At 41.0% G+C, this 20,956-nt stretch overlaps 2 protein-coding genes across 5 annotated transcripts in view; one reads left to right on the top strand and one right to left on the bottom strand.

Moving 5' to 3' along the window:
- Positions 1-6,628, bottom strand: part of fam193a (family with sequence similarity 193 member A) — a 17,490-nt gene extending 10,862 nt beyond the window's left edge. For both annotated transcript variants that reach the window (XM_085276404.1, XM_085276405.1), the window contains exons 1-4: positions 6,005-6,628; positions 3,748-3,822; positions 2,041-2,283; positions 35-210 (exon numbers count right to left, since the gene is read on the bottom strand). In XM_085276404.1, coding sequence (XP_085132530.1) covers positions 35-210; positions 2,041-2,283; positions 3,748-3,822; positions 6,005-6,226 — 716 coding nt within the window. In that variant the 5' untranslated portion in view covers positions 6,227-6,628. The remainder of the gene's footprint in view (positions 1-34; positions 211-2,040; positions 2,284-3,747; positions 3,823-6,004) is intronic.
- arfip1 (ADP-ribosylation factor interacting protein 1 (arfaptin 1)) lies at positions 6,580-20,956 on the top strand. Of its 3 annotated transcripts, XM_085276406.1 has the most exons (10): positions 6,580-6,978; positions 8,310-8,662; positions 12,863-12,964; positions 15,167-15,275; positions 15,876-15,977; positions 16,733-16,845; positions 17,078-17,299; positions 19,451-19,608; positions 20,008-20,182; positions 20,272-20,956. In XM_085276406.1, the coding sequence occupies exons 2-10, from the start codon at positions 8,312-8,314 to the stop codon at positions 20,425-20,427; spliced, it is 1,488 nt and encodes a 495-aa protein (XP_085132532.1). In that variant the 5' UTR covers positions 6,580-6,978; positions 8,310-8,311; the 3' UTR covers positions 20,428-20,956. The 3 variants fall into 3 exon arrangements, with proteins under 3 accessions (XP_085132532.1, XP_085132533.1, XP_085132534.1); XM_085276407.1 differs by lacking the exon at positions 15,876-15,977 and having other exon boundaries at positions 6,623-6,978; XM_085276408.1 differs by lacking the exon at positions 8,310-8,662 and having other exon boundaries at positions 6,662-6,978.

The raw sequence follows: 20,956 nt of genomic DNA, 5'->3' as shown, positions 1-20,956 counted from the left end.
AACGCAAGGAATCAAAGAGTCAACCTGAACTGACCGCCTCTCGTTGCAAGCTTCGCAGCTGCACACTGTATCAGCAGGCATCGGCGTGGTGAGGTCCGGGGCAGGAAGCATGGGTAGAGTAGGCGCAGCAGTGGTCAGTCTGTCCCCTGTGGCTGCCTCCTGGCCCAAGTTTCCATTACCCACAGGCATGTGCAAAAGAAAGTCCTGACTCTGTAGGCATTATGAAGGAAAACAAAGACATCACAATAAGGCATTGAACAAATCCAGAAACATTTTTATTAGTTTACTGTGATGCTGATCATTTTTCAGGAGCCGATGGTGACACTGGGCATGTCGCACGGCTGTCCAGAAAGCTGAAAATAATGTGCTAACATATAATATGAATGTCAATCACTTCTCTGTATTTAAGAGCATTTTTAATCATTTCAGTTGATTCCTCTTTAGTCTCTTCAGCTGTGGCTTGTCATAAAATAATCTCTGATCATCTCATGGATCTGGCTCTGGACACTGTGACAGCTACAAGGCCCTGAAAATGACTGCTCTGATATGTCCAGCACCACATGACGCTCAGCCTATTTACGTTTATAACGTGTTGGACAGTAACTACAACTGGGATGAGCACACAGTGCAGTCTTTTTTTGTTTAGAGAAAAGTTACAGTTACAATTGACAAGCATCAGGGCCGAGATCAGCAAACCACTGTGAGAACTGACTTATAATGTCACACCATCATTCACTCATCACCAGAAAAAGCACAGCATGGGGCAGACTAGATAGAGAATATATGTGCAAATTTTCTTTTCTGCAGCTATTTCAAAATAAAAGCTCTCCAGTTGCTTGGGCCCCTTGACTACAGGACCATAATGCTGTGAGTCAGCAGAGCACGCCCCTGCAGTTAGGATGCATTTAACAATACATTTAAGAGGAAGCCAAACCCAAGACCACCATCCAAGGCTAACGCACCAACAACTAAGAAAACATAGGACTGAGCTCCAAAAAACAAACGTTTGGGAGTTTTCAAAAGCAACTCAGACTGAGACTTTGGATGAAGAACAAAAATGTAGGCGCAATCTTACCACCTGCCTACAAATAAAAAGCAAAATTTCTTTTAGAATTTGCAAGAACGGAAACAAAGTCGAGTCGCTGCCTTTGTAAATTTGTCTGTACAAAAGTGCTTTTATTAATTACAACTAATAATCACTCCTACACACATTCAACCAGGAAAATAAAAAGTCACTTTGTATTATAGGGGGAGAAAAAAAAACCCACTGATTTCAAATCACAAGATTTTTCCACAGGCAGTCGGTCATAAAGAAGCTCTTTATATACAGAGTAACTGGAGCGCACACTCAAACACACGTCATCTTACAACACAGGCCTGAGAGGATATTTTCAGTCACACTTGGGTGTGCAGAGGAGAAAGAGAGAAAACTAATTAAGACGACAACAGCAACACTGCCACTTATTTTCTTAATTAATCATTAGGAGTATTAAATGTGACTACGTGTTAAAATAAAGACTTAAATCATTATGATTTTTATAATTAGTTCCTTCATTTTTAGATACAGATGCAGCTAATGCCATAATCACAACTACATTTTTATGTACCATTTATTATATATCAAAAGCATTTCATCCACTGAGATACTTTTTGTTTAATTAATGTACCTGAAAAATTGAAAAAGTGCACATTTCAAGCTGAAGCTTCTAGAAGTCGCTACCTCGTTGAATCAATTCAAGCTTGTGCAATCGTATTATTCTGCTTCCATCATTACGTTCTTACAGCAGCAGCTGCTGCTCACGGTGGCTGCATCTGTTTCAGCCGTTCTGGCACAGAACCAGCAGTGCCAGGTGAACGCAGGAGCTGCATCATCCACTGAAAGACCGCAGCTGTGCACGTTAAACTGCAGATATGTGGCATCTGTGTTGAGCCAGAAAACCGACTGAACGGCGGAATCGAGCAAAGGCTTGACACGCAGCACTCTCTCTCCATGCACAAACTCTTTATAACTTTAATTCTCTTCACACTCATGTGACTTACCCCTAAAGACTGCTCTAGAGTAGTATGTCGGTCCTCCTTCTCCACTGTGCGCCTGCAGTCAGAGCACACCCACAGAGGCAGCTGTAGAGCACTGGGAGTCTTGGCAGGCTGTGCCGTACCGTTCTGGCCTGAGATGCTTGCCTCCGAAGGCACGACAGTGTCTTTACGCTCACATCGACACAAGAGGCAGCGATCACCAGCAGTGTAGGGCGCTCGCTGGTTCAGGCCAAATGTGAATGGGGTCTGTGGTGGGAAAGAAAAATATATTAGTTTACATGAAGTCACTGTGTTTGATTAAAATCCCCTAGATAGAAATGCAGTGGCTGTTGTCATTTATTACTTAAGGGAATAAATAAAAGCAGGTTATTTTTTCTTCTAATAATAATAATAATACAGATGTTATTTTAGAGGAAAACTCAAGTTTGTGATCACTTGAACTGCTAACCAATCTAACATTCACAACCCAATGTACTCCAGGTACAACAGCTGTTTGAACAGGCCCGCTGTACTTCATTAAATCACAGGAACTTTAACACAGAGTCCTTTCAGTGCGTGAACCACAGAGGGGCACAAACACGCAATTAGAAGCTAGAGGCTTCAATTAATGATATACACACTGACTGCTTGTGACGGTGGGTGGGATGGCTATGGGATTTTAAGAAGAAGGTTGACTTCCATCTATTTCAGCTACATTTTAAACGTGTACTCCTGGAGACTGTGACTCAGTGAGTACTCTGGGTTAGAGCGGGGCAGCTTTACACTTAACGGAATATCAGCATCTATCCAAACATGATATGGCCTCCTAGTACAGCTATGGTATGAATTTCAGAATCCTATGTTTCCTCCTTCTTAAATTATCACATTCTCAAACTCAGGTGTCGATATTGTAAATTCTTTTTTTTTTTTTTAAATTAGTGTAAGAAAGTAGCTGAACATTGTGTGACACATGTTAGTTAATCATTTACTCATTTGCGTTGTATCCAACTGCTCCTAATCAGTGTGTAGTGTTTCACACAACAAACAGGAGAGTTGTAAAGTGCCCTCTGTTGGACAAACTATGCAACGCCAACTCTCATAACATAGTTGAAAGGCATTTCTCACCCTTCTTCCTTACCTTTTTAATTTCCATTTATATATTATTTATCCATGTATTATTATTATTATTATTATTATTATTATTATTATTATTATTATTATTATTATTATTATTATTATTATTATAATTATAAAAGATCAGCGAAAAAAGCAAATATTTGCAGACAATATCTGCTCACTGATCAATCAGTTGGGTTCTCTATGATAAACAGTACATTTCATACATATATTTCCTCGTTCAAGTTCATGTTCGTGATGTGTGTTGTATGGATTTGAATTCTGAGGAATAACGTCATTAGTAATCAGGAAAAAAAAAAGGCAGTTATCAACACTTAAACCCTACTGTTAAAAAAATAAAAAATACAAATGCTGGAGCATCTGAATGTATGAATAACTGAGGCAAGTCCTACCGAATATGAATAAGTTCCATACTTAAAAATGACTGAATTAACAGAAACACTGAATGTTTAAATCTTGAGTGGGTTTCCACCATTTAGCATACACACAGTTCTATTGTCAAGGTGTGTATTATTCTGGTAAACTGGACATGTCTTTGAGCGACAAAGGTTCTGTATCATTGAGTGGATTCAGAAACCCTTGACTGTACTTTACCTGAAGGACTCCAGAGAAGTCAGCATTCACCGGTCCTTCTGTAAACTGTGGTGTAACGCCGCTGTTCACTTTGACCTGATGGACACAAAACAGCTCATAGTTTACAATGAACTCATCCCTTTCTATTTATGCAAGTGATCAATTACACTAAGTGATGACACAGTTTCTATATTACACCTCAAAGCTTCTAATGTTTTCTGTATTATTTTCTGGGTTTTATATTCGACTGCATATATATTTATACTGATAAACCTCTCATAGGTTCACACCAGTACACACTGCATACACAGAAAACCTATAAACAAAAGTGCCCAAAAATGATGTACGCACATTTAAGGAGTCAACTCAGAAAAATTATAGCAAAACATAATCTCTATCTAGCCATGCACAGACTGGCAGAAAAGGAGTCGTAACTGATCATTTAGACTAAAGGATTAAATTCAAGCAGTTTCATGTTATGTAAACTTAAACGACAAATTACTGTTGCTGCTGCAGGCTGACACAAACCACCATGGTAGTAATCGGTGCTATGAGAAAAACAAGCTGGCTATCTGTGCATGTACTGTTAAGCATTAGTAATAACTGACATTTAAAAATAAAAATGAATGCTGCAGTAAAACATGCACATAAACATATTGTAAATGACCTGAACAACTAGGAATCCAGTTTATATCAAGGCTCTCTTCTTTTTAGTAACTGCTATACTGTCACCTTGCACTATATAGTATATAAACACGTACTAGACAGTGTATGCTTACTTTATGGATGACTAAAGTAAGGTGTTTAGTGCTAACAGCATTGGTTTTTCTTTCTCTGTGTTTCTCTCACACACTGAGATAGAGCGAGGCTGAGTCACTGAGATAGGTGCAGATAGACTGGTATTACTTTGAGGAATTAATTTTTAATTTAATTACCGTTGTCTTGACAGTTTTTCAAGCTAACACTAGCTCCTGCACTATGACTCACAGGTGTTTCTCCTGTTTAGCATAGGCCTGACTGAATGACCGGTCTTTGTTTAAGCTTCATGATATTTTGTGTACAAAAAGAGTAGACAAAACAGCAGTGGCTCCAAGTAGTCACATTTGGTTTTCCATAATGGTTTAGCCAAGAAATTTCTTATATCATTTACCTTATTAGCGCAGCAGTGAATTAACAAAGTTAAAATGAATAAAGTTACGATGAAATAAATGAAGCTTGGTATGACTAGGGGTATTTTTCTTTATTTTCAGCGATATTGTTGTTACCATGAATTCTTCTGCCCACTTGTAGCGGAAAATCTGATACTGTAACATCACTAATCCCAAACAAACAACACACACACACACACACACACACACACACACACACACACACACACACACTTTCTACGTGAGAGACCAGAATAACTACAAAAGCACAATAAACGTACACAGAAGCACAGACAGGACATAGTTCCCTTCGATGCAGAATACAAAACACTCAAGTGTTATTTACGCGACCCATTAAGCTAACCAACATCTCCGATCTTGTAAATAAGCTTGCTAACCATCTTAAGATTTCACTGTTAAGTTTCACTATCGTGGTATTGAAGTATACGGGCTCATTAGGCTAACGTGGAGGAGGTAGTCGAGTACTTTAGCTGGTCCTCTGGAAAATATGACCAAGTTAAACTCAAACCTTTACAGACTAGAGAAATAGAGAGAGAGAGAGAGAAAAAACGACGGAAACTCGGAATTTAAAAACGCAAAAACAGTGATGAGATTGTTAGTGCTCTTGACTGTTAGCATAAGCTAGCATCAGTGTTTACCTAGGTGATAGCAGCTTTTGAGCCACCTACGTTAATCTTAATGTTATTCCCGAATAACTTTGATTCGAGCAGCCCAATCTATACCTGTGCTAGCCATACACAGAGAAGAATATTAGATCAACCAACTGCTTGATTGTGTCTAAATCGTTGTCGATACACCTACGACCTCTTAACTTAAGCTAACGATGGTAGTGTTAGGATTTCGCCAAGACTTTAGTAAGTTAGCCTGACGTTTAAGACAGTGTGTTATATTACACTGGGGACTGTTTAACTGCTGGCGATTATTTCACAAAGAATAAACAACTATTATTAGCTGTGATTAAGCCGGTTAACTACCAGCTACGTTGCACTTGTTAGTTAGCTAGCTAGCTGCCTTCCTCGCATCAGTCTCGGGCCCAAATCAGATGTGTCGTTGATAACGCTCCAAGCTGCTCGCCCCTGTTTTGACATCCAGTAGGGTGACACTCTTACCTCGTCGTTTATGCCCGTGATGGATCCTATATTCCCGCTGCCTGCACTGCCAGGTGTCAAAAAGCCGACGACAGAGGCAGGTGCTGCTGTTCCCTCACAGCCCAGGGCCGAAGCAACCCCGGCCTTGCCACCGCTGGTATTGCAGACAGCACTGCAGCTACTGCCACCGCCCCGCTTGTTCTTCCTGCGTTTAGCCCCCCGTTTAGCATCGGTTGGACTCATTTTTCCCAATAAAAGAAGCGAGACAACTTGCCGTCCAGACTTAGCAGAGTCTCAAGTGGAATGCCTGTTGCAATCACTCGCGTATAAATCCTGGATAGCAGTATAGAGACTCTCAAAACGGCAGACACTCAGTTCCATCAAAGTGCAAGCCGACTTCATATATTCCAATATGGCCTCTGACTGGACTGCCTCAACCAGGGCTCAGATCGCGTCGAAACGTAAATGTGCGTCCTCACCCAGGCGCTCATGGGAAATTGAGTTTGCCATGGGAAATCACTTTCTAAGCAGATAACAGGGAGAAAGTTGTAGTTAGCGGAGATAAACACTGACGTTGAATGCTTTACAAACATATCGGTCTTCTTCTTATCTTATCCTTTTGCCTTAGATTATATGTCTCTACTCGGATCTAAAATAGATAATAAACGTATTACAAGCACCCGACACAAACTGCAAACAACACATTTTAACAGCAGGGGGAGAGCGCATCCCGCAAATGGTGTAGTTTGCTTCAGCTGACAGCAGAGGCCCAGCAGAGTGGAACAGTCTTTCCGGGCAGTCAAACAGCGAGTCTGGCGTCTTTGCCGAGAGCGAAAGACAGCCGATGATAAACTGCTAGTACATCTATATGCACCGTCTGCGTTAACAGCCCTTTGCGCTAAAACATCCAGTGCGGCCCGGTGCTGAGGATTTCAATAAGCATCTACAACGGCTAACGGGGCACAGCTAAAACAGTTAGCCGCATCCGCACACAGGTAACGTGAACTAAAGTTTTCTTCTTCCCTGTTTAATTGTTGCACGGATGTGCACATCCAGCGAAGCTTGAAGACACTGTCAACTTTAAGTGCTTTCATTGGAAGTTTTTCCTTAGCTGCCTGTAGGCTTGTTAGCTACTTAACGCTAGCTAACTACACGTCAACAGCTGCGATAGATTCACGTTAAGTCAAATTAGTGGGCAGCTCAGAGCTAACCGGCTAGCGGGTAAAGCTAGGGAACGGTTTGGTTGATGCATACTTATCACTTTTATTATGTTGCAATCTCAATAAATGAAATGAATTAGCTGCATTATATATTTGGTCTGGCAAGTTTGTTTTTTTTAATCACTTGTGAACAGCCTTGCAGCAAGTCACGTGACTGCACTTCAACAGGTAACCTTGATAAACTCGACTCTGTTCCGGGTAGTACTAGCAGCATCCACGTCGATTTCCACAATGTCATAAAGGCTATAAACCTCACGCGGTTAACATTATGTGAAAGGTGCACTTTGTTTCCGGCAGAGAGCTGAAAATCTGGAAATTATCCAACAGTTCTCTAATGTCGGAGGTAGTTGCTCCAGTATCACAGGTGACAGCTAACAGCCTGTAGACGTACCTGTAGTTTTACAGGTACGCTTTAAAATGCAAGGTAAAATTCAATCGAAATTTACCTTAGAATAAATAATAAATAGAACTGTAAAATCCTGTTGTGAGTTCTGGTTAGGGATTGGATTACACAGCTGCTCCTGAGTGTAGTTTAAAAATGGTGTCTATATGTGAGCCACTTCACTTTCCTGTTGTGCAAGTGCTTTCATCAATAACAGAACCCCAATTTGTGCCTCTCACATGCATTCGACTCAAAGTTCAAACATGGCCATTCGATAGACACATTAATGTGCTGGAACTGTAGGACATACACCACAATTACAATTGGTCTTTACATGTGCCTGATAGGCAGACTATTCAGAGGTCTGGACTGGGGCAGATAAGGAAGTATAGTACATGGATGTGCTGTAGGCGTGGCCCAGAGTATGTATTGTGCAGCCTCAAATCCCACTACTCGTTTAAACAATGTGAATTTAAACGATTCTTACTTTGTACAAAAACATGACTTTGTATAAAGTTAGGAAACCGTTATTGTGATTCCCTGGTGTCGTATTTAATAAAAAGTAATCACTCAGTGAGATACAGATACACAAAGAAGACCATGAGAAGTCCTAAAATACCTTACAAGCAGCAGTTAACTAATTTCCCTTTGTTAGTAGGGGCACTATAAGCAGTCAGCCAGCTTCGTGGGACTTTTTCATACTTGCCTGTCTGTCTGTTTCCAGGTATGTCTGAAGTTAGTCTTGAGGCAGAGTCGGGGAAGACCTCATCCGAGGAGCCTCAGATGGATTGTGAGGAGGATGGCAAAGCAGAGGAGAGTTTGAGCAAGGAGTTAAAGCAGGAGAGCGTAGACAGCAGCAGTGTCAGGGAGGACGATGTGATGTACGACATTGACATTAACAGTGATGAAGAGAATGCAGAAAGCAGTAACAGGAAGGGACAGAAGCCGCATGATGAGGGCATTCAGAGCGAGACTTTGGCGTCTGGTCGTGTAGCCGATAGGGGACACGAGACGAAACGCAGCATTGAAACGGCTGAAACACCACAGGAAAGCGGAGATACTCACACTGAAACAAAGGTGACATTTACCTTCACTCTGAACAATCGACCTGTCCTGGCACTTCCTCTCTGCTCTCGCTCATGTTGCCATTTTGTCCTTGATTTGCTGTTGCGGTGGCGGTATTCTTCCTATATAATCAGGTTAAATATTGTTGCGGAGCTTTATTAGAAGTAATCCAAAACAAGAAACTGCGTTATTGTGTAGAGTGATTGTGTTTGTTTCCCTCTTTTTACGTTTGCTTTGTTTCATCTTCCACTTGCTTTGCAGGAGTTACAAATTAGCTGGTTTTCTCTCTGTTGGTGGTGCGCTTGGTTTTCTCACTAGTTACCAAGTGTTGCTTTGTAATGTGTTTGAGGATCATCAAAGCCTCGTGCACTCTGCTCTTTTGGCTTACAGCAAAGTGATTGCTAAGAAAAGAAATGAATTTCTGTTTATTACTTTGTATTATTGCAAATATACATGTGTTACAAAGTGCTGATTTGTCATGGTTATCCCCTGCTGGCTGGTAAGTATGAATCTATGCATATTTTGCCTTATTTAGATTAACTGTTAACTGAAGGTTAATGTGCGAATGACACAGTTTCCTCCACTTTTTTTGCTAAGTTGGGCATTCTTACATCTCTTGAGTTCTGCACATGCCGGTCACATGGTTGGCTAGAGAGATTTGGAGTCCTGACTAAACGTTCACAGGCAATCCCACATTTATTGTTTCTGGAATGTGACTCCTTAGGTTGTTGTTTTGTGTTCAGTTTCAGGCTCAGCGCCAGCATTGAATGTGGCATCCCAAGAATTTCATATCAGAAATTTTAATTGTTCTTCCCATTTTCCTTTAGTCACCCTGCATACTTTTGACGTAGACACATTTCAGGTTTTGCTTATTTATTTTTTTGGTGGTGGGGTGTTTTTGTTTGCAGTTTGAGCACAACATTGCGCAACGCTAATGTGTCACGTTCGTCTGTAGTTTGCAAGACGCCATTAGCTGACACAGCTAATTGGACAGTAAGCTTATTGTTATTATCCATCCCTCCCTCTTACATCATCTTGATCTGAATCCAGGTTACTGAACCGTAGGGAATGGCAACCTATGACATGCCATACCTTGTCCATTTGCACGCCTGACTCATTTGCAGCCAGTGGAATAACACTGTTAGCCAGTTTTTCTGCAGACTGTGGGTGTGATCATTTTTGCCTCAAGGCCCCTGATAATTTGTTGTTCTGTGAATCGTCTCTTTATGTTTTGTTTTGGGGGTTTTTGTTGGGATTTTTTGGATAAAAAGAGTCATTAATATGGATGCATGGACAGCTAGAATTTGCTGCTAAAAGCACCAATAACAGAACTAGTCAGCAAATTTATTTACACATGTTCTTGTTCTCTGTTTGTTATGGGAGATGTACCTTTTTCAGGCAAATGGTTTGAACCTGAGTGGAGCCAGTCTTACCTGCAGCTGGTAGTTGGATAAGCAGAGCAGTGCTTATCTGTGCTGCCTGCCTGCCTGCAGGTTTCCTATGGCCTTTAAGTATTAATGTGCCAATCACATGGTGCAGCCAGCAAAGCAGTGTCTTTATCGCCCATCCCATCCTGTTTTTAATGTGTTATACTGTGGATCAATAAGTGAAGCAGACGATTCTGTTTTTGATCAACTATTTTGATTTCCATTCACTCAAACACACTAAACTATTTTACATCAAGTGTTCCCCTTGAGACAAAATGTGATCAAAGCAAAATGCCAAATCTATGGCTTTGCAAAGTATTTGAAAATGGTATAAAGTGGTTTACACACCATAGCTGTTGTAAGTAAAAATGGCTCACTGCAGCTTCCAGTATATCTTATTTAGTTGCATTACAAGCTGCAGTCGAATTCACAAGTCATAATTAGAGCTGGAAGTTCTCACAGGTGATGGTATATGTTAGAGTGAAACCTGAGCCATGAAGTTCAGACAGTTGGCACTAGTCCTTTGGTTATGATTGTGTCAAAGCACAGACCTGAGGGCAGAAGGTGTGCAGAGGATGTTGGGTTCTATCATTCTCAAACAGAAGAAGTTTGGAAACACCAAGAGTCTTTGTAAAAACGGGTCAAAAGAAGTAATTATAGACAGAGGGCCTCAGTCGAACAGGTATCCAAGAATCCAGTCTAGTCTGTTTTGGTCCATTGTGAACGACGTTCGAATAGAGGGGGGAAAATGGTGCAGCAGTCACCGATCGAGCCTGCTGGGAGACGCATACCGGTAAGCAGATCTTAACAAGGAGAAGCAAAATCCTCTGTCCTGAGGAACCAAAGAGGGAAATATCTACCCACAATTCCTAAAGACGTGTGTGGAGAAAAACCTGACACTGACCACCACCTCATTATTACGACCCCTATGCTGAAACGTGGTGGTGGCGGCATCATGCTGTGGGAATACTTTGAAGCAACAGGCCCTTGCAGATGTATGCAGATAATGTAGTGCAAGCCTGGATTGAATTTATTTCTCAGGATCTCAGGCTGTGTTCAAAGTTTATATTTCATGAACACAATGCCCTGGTGAGAAAACACAGGAGTGGCTTTGGCTGTTGCGACCCAGCTAGAGTCCAGACCAGAATCTCTGAAGAGACCTGAAAATGGCTGTGTGTCCAAAAACACGTGCCAAGTTTGTAGGATGACTTTCAAATAGTGTTGAGGCTATAGTGGCTCCCAGATACCCTGTCATGGGATATTTCAGTGTTATATTTTTTGATAAATGTACCAAACATTCCCTTTCTTATTGTGAAGTATTGTGTGTGTGGGTTGATGAGAGGGAAAATGCTGTAGGGGTCAATATAAACTTACCGTTGTGTTCTCACAGTGAAACCACTCAGCCTGTTAAGACAGGAACCGGCTCCTCTTACCAGCTGATCTGGATACTACTTGCATTATTTAGAAAGGGGTCAAGATTCATAAATAAAATATCTTGCTCAAAAATGCAAATTCCCCTGTACTGATTATAAAAACACCTCACTTTAAATGCTTTTTCCCCCCACACACTAACATTCACAGGCCTCATAAAAGCTTCCATACAGAATGTCATAGTGATTAGGTCAGTGTCCCAGTTTTCAGGTCCACAGTGATTAGGCCATAAAAAAGTACTAAAACTAGCACAGCTGTATCTTCATCCTCCAACTGCAGGCAGATTATTATAGCTTAAACCAAACTGATGTGGCCATAAACTGTCTCCACCCTGCGGTTTGCTCCGAGGTTGAGCTAAACAAGCCAGTGTGTCACTGCATCATGATTAAGGCTACGATTTCTATTTTTCATGGCGAATAAAATGAGGACTGCCACATGATTATTGTGAGAATTGAGTTTTGTTCGATGCTTATTCCGGCTGGATAGGGTGAGCTAATGCTCACGTGGACATAGCCACAAAATTTGGGTATTGTCTGTTTAAGGCATTGCAGTGGCAGATATTAGGAGATGTGGAAGGCCACTGATGATGCATTCTATTCTGTGTAGCTTTAAGAAGTAATGTTGTGAAATAGGGGAGTGTGGAAAGCTGATGCCGGTTGTTGTTGCACAAAAACTTCATATCCTGATCGGTGCTGAAATCAATCAAAGCAACGATCTTAAATCTAATCGTAAATGAAATCTTTTCATCCTGTCTTGATAATCAGTGAAGAAAACTGTGAGAGGAGGATGGGTTGATCAGTGTCGTGGTGATGCAGCATGGTTTAGGTATGTTAATGTAGAATAGTCAAACTGACCATGTTAAGTATTTGTTGAGGTTAAATATTAAAAAAAGCAGTTTAATAGTCAAATTGTTATTTATATGTCACTGAATGTGAACAAAAGTGCTTAAGTTACAGAAAAAACCCCACTAAACTTCACTTGAAACTCTTACAACTATATAACCTGCAACAACTGCTGTGTTCTTGGATCTTGGCTATGAGTACATACAATCACAAAATGAACATGCTGTTGGCCATTTAGACTATAACGCACTTGGAAGATGTTTACTTAAAATTATAAATCCAGTGAGAAATAGGGGGATTTTTTTTTTCTTCCTATTGACTTCTGTATATTAAACTTATTTTCAACCAGATGATGAGTCGCCCCCTGCTGCCCATTTGAAGGACGCAGCTCCTCAGCACTAGCTTAATTTTAAGCCCTCGACGATGCCTCTCTTATTTACAGTCTATGATATCCAGTCTCCTCTTTTTTTCCTTGAGAAATAACCTGCTTCATTTAACCATCCTTATTGCAGGAGAGCACAATGGCCGAGGAGTCCCACAGAAGCACAGCGGCGGAGATCCCCGTCACCAGCAATGGAGAACTAGAACAGAGCCCCGAGTCTGTATTCAGCAGGGTAAGAGATGAGCTTAGTTTCATTAAACCTCAAAAACTGTGCAAATATCTATGAAGAGTATGTGTCACAAAACAAGGGAAACTTGTATAAAGGGATGTATTTGCTATTTTTAACAACTGATATTTAGTTTGCCACGATTTCTAAAAAAGAGCATCAACTGTACACTTTGGAGCAGCTCTAAGTGGCAGATGTTTGAGGGTAAATTAATTTAAGGCAGTCAAGCAGTGATGTAATGGTACAGTAAAGAAAAGCACTTTCCACCAATCACATACAGACCCCAGACACATTTCTTTCTCATCAGTCTGAGAGTTGGCAGTGGTTCCAGCTGATTGCTCCTTATAGCTCACAGTCACACTGCCAAGTCTGTTCAGCTCACAGACAGTATAAAACATGGACATAGCTACCGTCATGTCACCTGCGGTTCTCTGAAGTTCTGTTTTGAAACCTCAAACGAGTGTTTTCTCAGTTACCGTCTTGGTCGCGAGACATCAGATGTGACGAGATGGGGCGGGTCTGGCAGTGAAACCACTTCGTCATTGGCTAATAACTTATGATTGACAAGCCCATGAGCGAGCAGAAAATACTCCAGCTAATCTTCTTTTTCACATATAATATGACCAAGTTTAACAATTTTATTTTTTTTAGTCAGTGTGACACAAGAATGAGTGACTAACGAGTGAGTTCAGTAACAAAGTGTTTAGAGTTTGGGAAAGAGAGCCATTTTCCCATAGACTTCTATAGGACTGGAAGTCTTTTTGAAACCACAGCTATCGCCATCTGGTGGTCTTCAGATAGAGTGCAAGTTTTTAAGCACTTCAACGTTGGCCTTTTTCCAGTCAGACAGCTGTGTTCAGATTTTTTTTTTTTTTTTTTAAACTGTCTATGGTGTAACCACAAGCATGTGTGGAACTTTAAAATGTTTAATCCTGATAAAATAACTTGCTGAGGCAGGAACTGATAAATTACCGGAAGGTTCTTACCTGGTTTCATCTGACTTGATTTAACTTGAATGTGAATGGAGGAATGAAATAAATATTCTTATATTACTTATTCGTAAAATGATAAAAACGTTTGATACATGTGTTCCATGCCACTTGAATCCTGCTGTGATAAATCAATGTAGAGCCTGCAGCGTCTACACAAGTGGCCAAGTCCTTTGTTAGTGTGTGACAAGTATTAAGCGGGATAGCCAGATATCTGGGGAGGTGCATGTCAGGTCGCACCATATGGCTTCATATACCTATAGTGTAGATCAGGGGTCTCCAGCTCCAGTCTTCGAGAGCTACTGTCCTTGACAGCTGAATCAAATGGTTGAATTACCTCTTCAGCATGCCATCAAGTTTGGCAAAGTCCTGGTAATGAGCCATTCACTTGATTCAGGTCTGCTGGAACAAGGATGCATCTAAAAGCTGCAGCACAGTAGCTCTTGAGGATTGGAGCTGGAGACTTGTGGTGTAGATGGTGATAGTCATGGAGGGAGTGGTCCTTTTGATTGGCTCTCGCTTTAGGAAGGCCTCAATATGTGTAATGGTGACAGGAAAACCATAACGCTCCATGTTTGTTTGTTTGTTTTTTTTGTTTGTTTTTTTATGGTCATGGTTGCTGGTGACCACATGGTCATAACTCTCCTGAACTTAAACACAACGATTCAGTGCTGAACGAGATGAATTGATCCTAGGCACGGCTGTTCGAGCTTTCTTGAGTGTGAGGTTAATTTGTTAGGAGTGGTGAATGTTTCACAAATTGTTGCGTGCCACCCTGTGTGTCTGCACTGTTAGTGGGCAAAAATATATTACATTAAAACTTTAGATGGTATAAAAGATTTAAACAGCTTGATAAACCACAGTGGAGGTTTTCTCTCTTCTCGACCATAGCTGTATTTCAAAAGTGACTCATAAATTTAGCTTCACTAAATCAGTTGTTAATGTGCGCACCCATAAGACCTTCTTCTGATTAAGCCTTTGGGGACACCCACCAATCATCTGTAGCTTCCACGCAAAGACTTCCTGTTCTGCTTGCTTGTCAGGAAGGCAACTAAAAGATGCTTAGAGAGAGCTAAACTGTTATCAGGGGATAACTGTAGGTTTCAGACTACAGAAGGAAGCTTCCAGTCCCTAAGAAATCAAGTCCAGATATGTTTTTATGTTTGTGTCTGTCAGGTCTACTTAAACTATTTTATCTTTGTTTTGTTTCCTCCCGTAGGACTCTTATCCCAGTGGCCCAGGGGCCATAAACCTTTCAGAGACTTGTGTCACATCAAGCAACTTTGCCTCAACCACGGAGGGCATCATTGAATCAGGACCATACAAAGGTGAGCCGTACTCTCCCCAGTTTTACGCCTGTTGCTTTGTGGACCGTTTCCTCACTATTCAGAGGTTTTATGAAGCAGCATCTCTGTCAGTGTGTTGTCAGGCTTTGTCAGCTTGTTACATTATTGGATTTTATTTGCAACATTCTGAGTTTACAAACCACCCATCTGTCCATGTTCCCACTGCCCCACTTTTGTTTTTGTTTTTTTTAAATCTCTCTGAAATATAAAAGGTAGAAATTTGAATTTCTAAAGCTGGACATCTAATTGAATTTAATGAGTTTGCTGTGATCTTCACATCGTATCGCCCCGTCTGCGTTTTATCATCATGTCCTTGTTACAAATGCAAATAAAAATCTCCCCATAGTGCGTAGAGCTGCTAGAGCCCATTCACCGCCATGTTGCCATGGCTATTTTCCATGTTATTTACACTGGCTGAGGTAGGCTTTTGTTCACAAGCACGTGAGCTTGGGGGGGGGGGCACAGGAAATAAACACCAGTGGGAGGGGAGGGGGGGCACAGGAAATAAACACCAGTGAGAAAGTCCCCCTTATACTTGTGCTGGAAAAAAGGTAACGCACTAATGATAACTCTATCTCCCAGGGTCAGCAAGCCTGCCCGCATCTCCCGTGTCACCTGTAGCTCCCAGCTCGGCTGTTGCCAGCCGCCTGGCGCGCTCTTCCAGCGATAGTCAGGCTGAGAAAGGTACCTCGAAGCGATGGTGTATGAATCAGATGAAGCAACACCATTTTCTACGCAAAATTAACCACAATCTACTTTACCGCCTTTGGTTCTCACCAGGTCCTTACCTGCTCTTTATTCCTACAGGCTGTGCTTCGTTGCAAATCAAACCTTTCCTCTCCCTTCCTGTTTGTTGGCTCTTCAAACTTTGCCTTTGCATAAGACCGGGCTAACATAAGTAGTGTTATGCTTTGCACTGGCAATCGGTGAGCATTTAAATACCCTTTAGAGTCCTTTTACTGAGGTCTACATGTCAGAATGTCTAGATTTAACTTCTTGATACCTTTACATTTGCTTGGCTTGGAGAAAAAAAACTGCCTGCAAATTTAATCTCAGTGGGTTTTCCTGCATGCAGCCTTTGTCCTCGCGTAATGTGGCACCCGGCATGTCTTTATGGAGCCTCAAAGCTGCCATCATGTTTTTGAAAGGCGGTCAGATGAGAGAAAATGGAATAAATCAAAACGTTCTTCACTGCTTTGACATTTGATTTTAAAACTATCACTTAAAGCTACTGTAGCTGACCTTTTTTTTTTACCTTCAGATGATGACCACCTTCTACAGTTTCATCAGCTCTGGAGCTCCGTATCTTTCAGCATTTCTCTAGACCCAAAACAAAATGAAGCTCCTGTCATTTACAATATTTTAATGCTGTAGAGTTAATTTCAGCTGGGCTGTTCATAGATATCACTTTGCTAAGTGAATAACTTTCAACTCTCCAGGCTCGATGACAGCACAGCCAAAGAGCGGAGCGGTGGTGCTTTCAGAAGACTTAAAGAATCCAGCGATGGAAAAACTGGACTTAGTGAGGAAGTGGAGCATCAACACATATAAAGTAAACCTCTCTTTAATTGATTTATTATTATGTCCTTTTTCTAACCTCCTGCTTCTTCTTCTTCCATTTGTAAACTGGGATGTTAGGAGAGTGATCGACATTCTGTCACTTTAGACGTTATTGTGACTCCACTCTTAAGTAGAAACTCCCAGCTGTCCCTGTTCTTATGTTTAAATTTCTGTTTCTCTATTATTTGCTTGTTTTGTTTCAACAATCCTCCTGTCCTCCACAGTGTACCCGGCAGATCCTGTCAGAAAAGCTGGGTCGCGGCTCGCGGACCGTGGACCTGGAGCTAGAGGCCCAAATCGAAGTCCTCCGTGACAACAAGAGAAAGTACCAGCATGTGATCAAGCTGGCTCAGATGCTGGCCAGTCAGCTCTCCCAGATCATGCAGACACAGAGGCAGCTGGGAGATGCCTTCGCCGACCTCAGCCTCAAGACACCGGAACTCCACGTGAGTCCCCATAAAATCTGAAAACCGCCAGACTGGATTTAATACAGTTTAAAAAAAAAAAAAAAAATCCTACAGAAGCTATTGGCTTGTGATCCGTCTGAGGGCTCTGAGCTTTCTTTGGGTTTTTGAGGTATGTCAAACATGAAGCCAAAATTTTCAGTGTCGTGAAGGTGGTTCTGCTTCAGAGTGTCTAGATCACCATAGCAGCTCATGCTCAACATATAACCTTGTCCAGAGGTTATGAGTTTAATTTTAAAGATGCTTTCAGTACACAAGCAGATTGGTTTTGCGTGTGTGATTTTAATTAATTTGGTTTTTTTTTAATGAATATCTGCTATGAGTGAGATATAGATCATCTAGAGCCATATTTTACTGACATCACAATAAGTCCTTCTGTGACGTTACAGCAGCACAACCTGTCTATGTTGCATTGGCGCTGTAATTTGCATGTCTTCAGTGAGGCAGGAAAGCCATTAATATGTTTTTCTGCTTGCTCCTCCTATCCTGCTGCGTCTGTTTTGTATTGTTGAATCTGCAGCTTATAAAACACTGATCAGAAAACTTGATCGGCAAGATTGGATCCCATTTCACTTTGATCTGGTCTCTTTCAGAACGCTATGGGACAGCGTCAGACCTGATATGAACTGAGTAGCCTTTAATTTTCATGCCATTTTTTTGTATGAAGTTTGAAGCTCTGATGATTAGAGATCCAGTTAGAAGTAAACAGTAGCAGTGGGCAGTAAAGGTTTTCTGCAGCAGTACTGTTGCTTTCTTGAAATATTTATTTATTCATTCATTCATTTATTTATTTTCTATAGACCTTGATCAGCCATTATCCTCTTATGTCCTTTTGTGCAGAAGTACAAAAACACATCAAATGTCCGCTGCATTAGAGACTAAGTTAACAAAGAGAGGTTTTATTCTTTTAGGTCATATTTGTTGTTTTACTTTCTAGTATTTAGAGGAATCTTATGTGACAGCATGCACACATTAGTTAACCTCCTAAGACCCAAACTCTTCCACGGCATGCATTTTTAGTTTCTCTTCGATATTTGGGCATATTGGGACCAGATGAAAGTAAAAACAAAGAATTACCAGTTTTTTGTTGTTGTTTTTTTTTAAACCTATATTTTTGTTTCTAAGAAAAATGAGAGCCACATGTGAGGATATTTGTTTAAAATTTCGATAGAACAGTAGCAGTATAATGTCCTCATAAGTGGATATCAGGTGCTTGTAGAGCAAAATTGAGTATTTTGGTCTAAATAACCCAAAATGTGATGTCCAAATATGTGGATGCCAGGTCCTAGGACATAGGTGTCAAACTCTGGCCCGCGGGCCAAATTTGGGCAGCCTAATTACATTTGGCCCGCGAAGCCATACCAAATTACTATTAGAGCTGGCCTACTGGTATTATACAGCTAATATATATATTGTTTAGTATTAAGCTTTGCTTGTTCCATATTCAGGTTTTCAGCAAAACGTGTTTGAGTCCATAAGAAAAGATTCATTCTTATATCTGGAGGAATAAATATATTTCAATAAATATTAACGTTAGCCCGCGACTTTGTTCCAGTTTTGAATTTTGGCCCACTGTGTATTTGAGTTTGACACCCCTGTCCTGGGAGGTTAAGAGTTGTCCACCATTATTAGATGTGATACACTGGTTGCTAGGGAACAATGTGTATTCCCTCGACTGAAACCAGTGCTTCTTTTTTCAGGTTGCTTTCAGTCACTGGTTGAAATCGGTAGCAAAGAAGTTGGTTGTTTGCCAGCAGTTTGCCACAGCTGAATTTAGCTTTTACCCCTCAGCCCTAAAAGGCTGAGGGTTATTGCCGCACCGCCGCGTGGGCGGCGTGGAAACCTAAGTTGGTGAATGCGTGAAGCTTGTTGTATTTAGTTATGGTGGTGATAATTCATCTTTAGAGGCTGCAGTTTGGGGTCATTTGAAAAAAGTGAAATCAGAGCTCTTTATTGCATTGTGTAATGCTGAACTTTAAGTTAATTGAACTTTCACGATGCCTTAAGTCTGCATTTTTCAAAATAAGTTTGTGTGTTAGTCAATTAAATTTGTGGAAGGTCACAGCTTAAACCCGTGTGTTTAAATTTTAATTTGGTGCAATAAACACAAATAATTGTGCCTGTTCTTTTCAGGAGGAGTTTGGATACAACGCTGAAACCCAAAAGCTGTTGTCCAAAAACGGAGAGACGCTGCTGGCTGCCATCAACTTCTTCATCTCCAGTGTGAACACGCTCGTGGACAAAACAATCGAAGACACCATGATCAATATCAAACAGTATGAAGCTGCAAGGTAATGTGCACACAGGCTTGGTTCTACTTCTGCACCAAACAGACTTTTATTTAATTGTGAGACACAAGGCTTTGGCTGGATGCCCACGGAAACGTCTTTCTCTAAAGTTCAGACATATAAGTTGTTGTGTTTAATTTGATGAATTACCATTTTAATTAAATTGGACAGTTTTAATTGTGGACAAATTGAGTTGTGTTTAAGCTGCTGCCGGAGATTCAGGTTGTTGAGGTTGCGGAAAAACGGACTCAAGGACAGCTTTTACATCAGGGCAATATTTAATAATAAATTTACGATGCACTAATGTAAAACTTTTTTTTTTTTTTGTACAAAAATTATTGTTGATTCAGTTGACGCAGTTTGCGTTTTTCTGATGTGGTTTATATATTTAAACACTCCTAGGGTTGAGTATGATGCATACCGTACAGATCTGGAGGAGCTGAATCTGGGGCCGCGTGACGCCAACACCGTGCCGAAGATCGAGGTGTCTCAGCAGCAGTTCCAGACCTACCGCGAGAAATACGAGAGGATGCGAAACGATGTCTCCGTTAAGCTGAAGTTCCTGGAGGAGAACAAGGTTGGTTAGGTGCTAGCTCGCTCTACATATCACTGCCCACGTGTTAACTTTCAGCTAATTGTGTCGCTTTTTTGCTCCTGTTGTCTCAGGTGAAAGTTCTGCATAATCAGCTCATCCTGTTCCACAATGCCATCGCTGCATACTATGCTGGAAATCAACAGCAGCTGGAACAGACACTCAAGCAGTTCCACATCAAGTTGAAAATGCCAGGCGAGGACAGTCCATCTTGGCTGGAAGAGCACTAATCATTCCTTTTCGGCTCCATTTGACAGGACATGTCAAATTTACAGAGAAACTACAGGAGCTTTCTTCCCTCTTTAATGCTATTCTCGCTGCTTTTCGAACTTTGAGAACTGTAAATGAAAATAATGCAAAAACGAAAAAAAAAAACCTCCCACATTCCATTTGTCTTTGTTAAATCGTTTTCCTTCTTCTTGGTTATTTCACATCATTGAAACACGCACTTTTGCACTGTTTGACAGATGTGTCAAACAGATGTTGCTGCAGTAAACGCGTTTGGAAACTCTACATGGCCTTTTGTATTCCAGCGTATGATTGTTGTATCCCAGCACAGTGGACATGTTGGCTTTGTAAAGTGGGGCAGCTATGGGATCAAAACAACTGCCGTTTTACTCACATTCTTTATACTGCTCTTATCAGCCGATGAATGCTTTGCAAAAGATAAGCAGGAAGCTTTTTTTTTTTTTTTTAATGCAAATCCTTTAATGAATTGATCAATTTTACTCACAAACTCTGATTAAAGTGGTAGTTTGA

This window comes from Mchenga conophoros, linkage group LG6, assembly GCF_057382185.1.
Source record: "Mchenga conophoros isolate Kocher_MC1m ecotype Shallow Benthic linkage group LG6, M_conophoros_male_GT1.1, whole genome shotgun sequence".
In the NCBI taxonomy this organism is placed as follows: Eukaryota; Metazoa; Chordata; class Actinopteri; order Cichliformes; family Cichlidae; genus Mchenga; species Mchenga conophoros.
The sequence above is the reverse complement of the archived record's forward strand: the minus strand, read 5'-3'. Positions and strand labels throughout refer to the sequence as shown.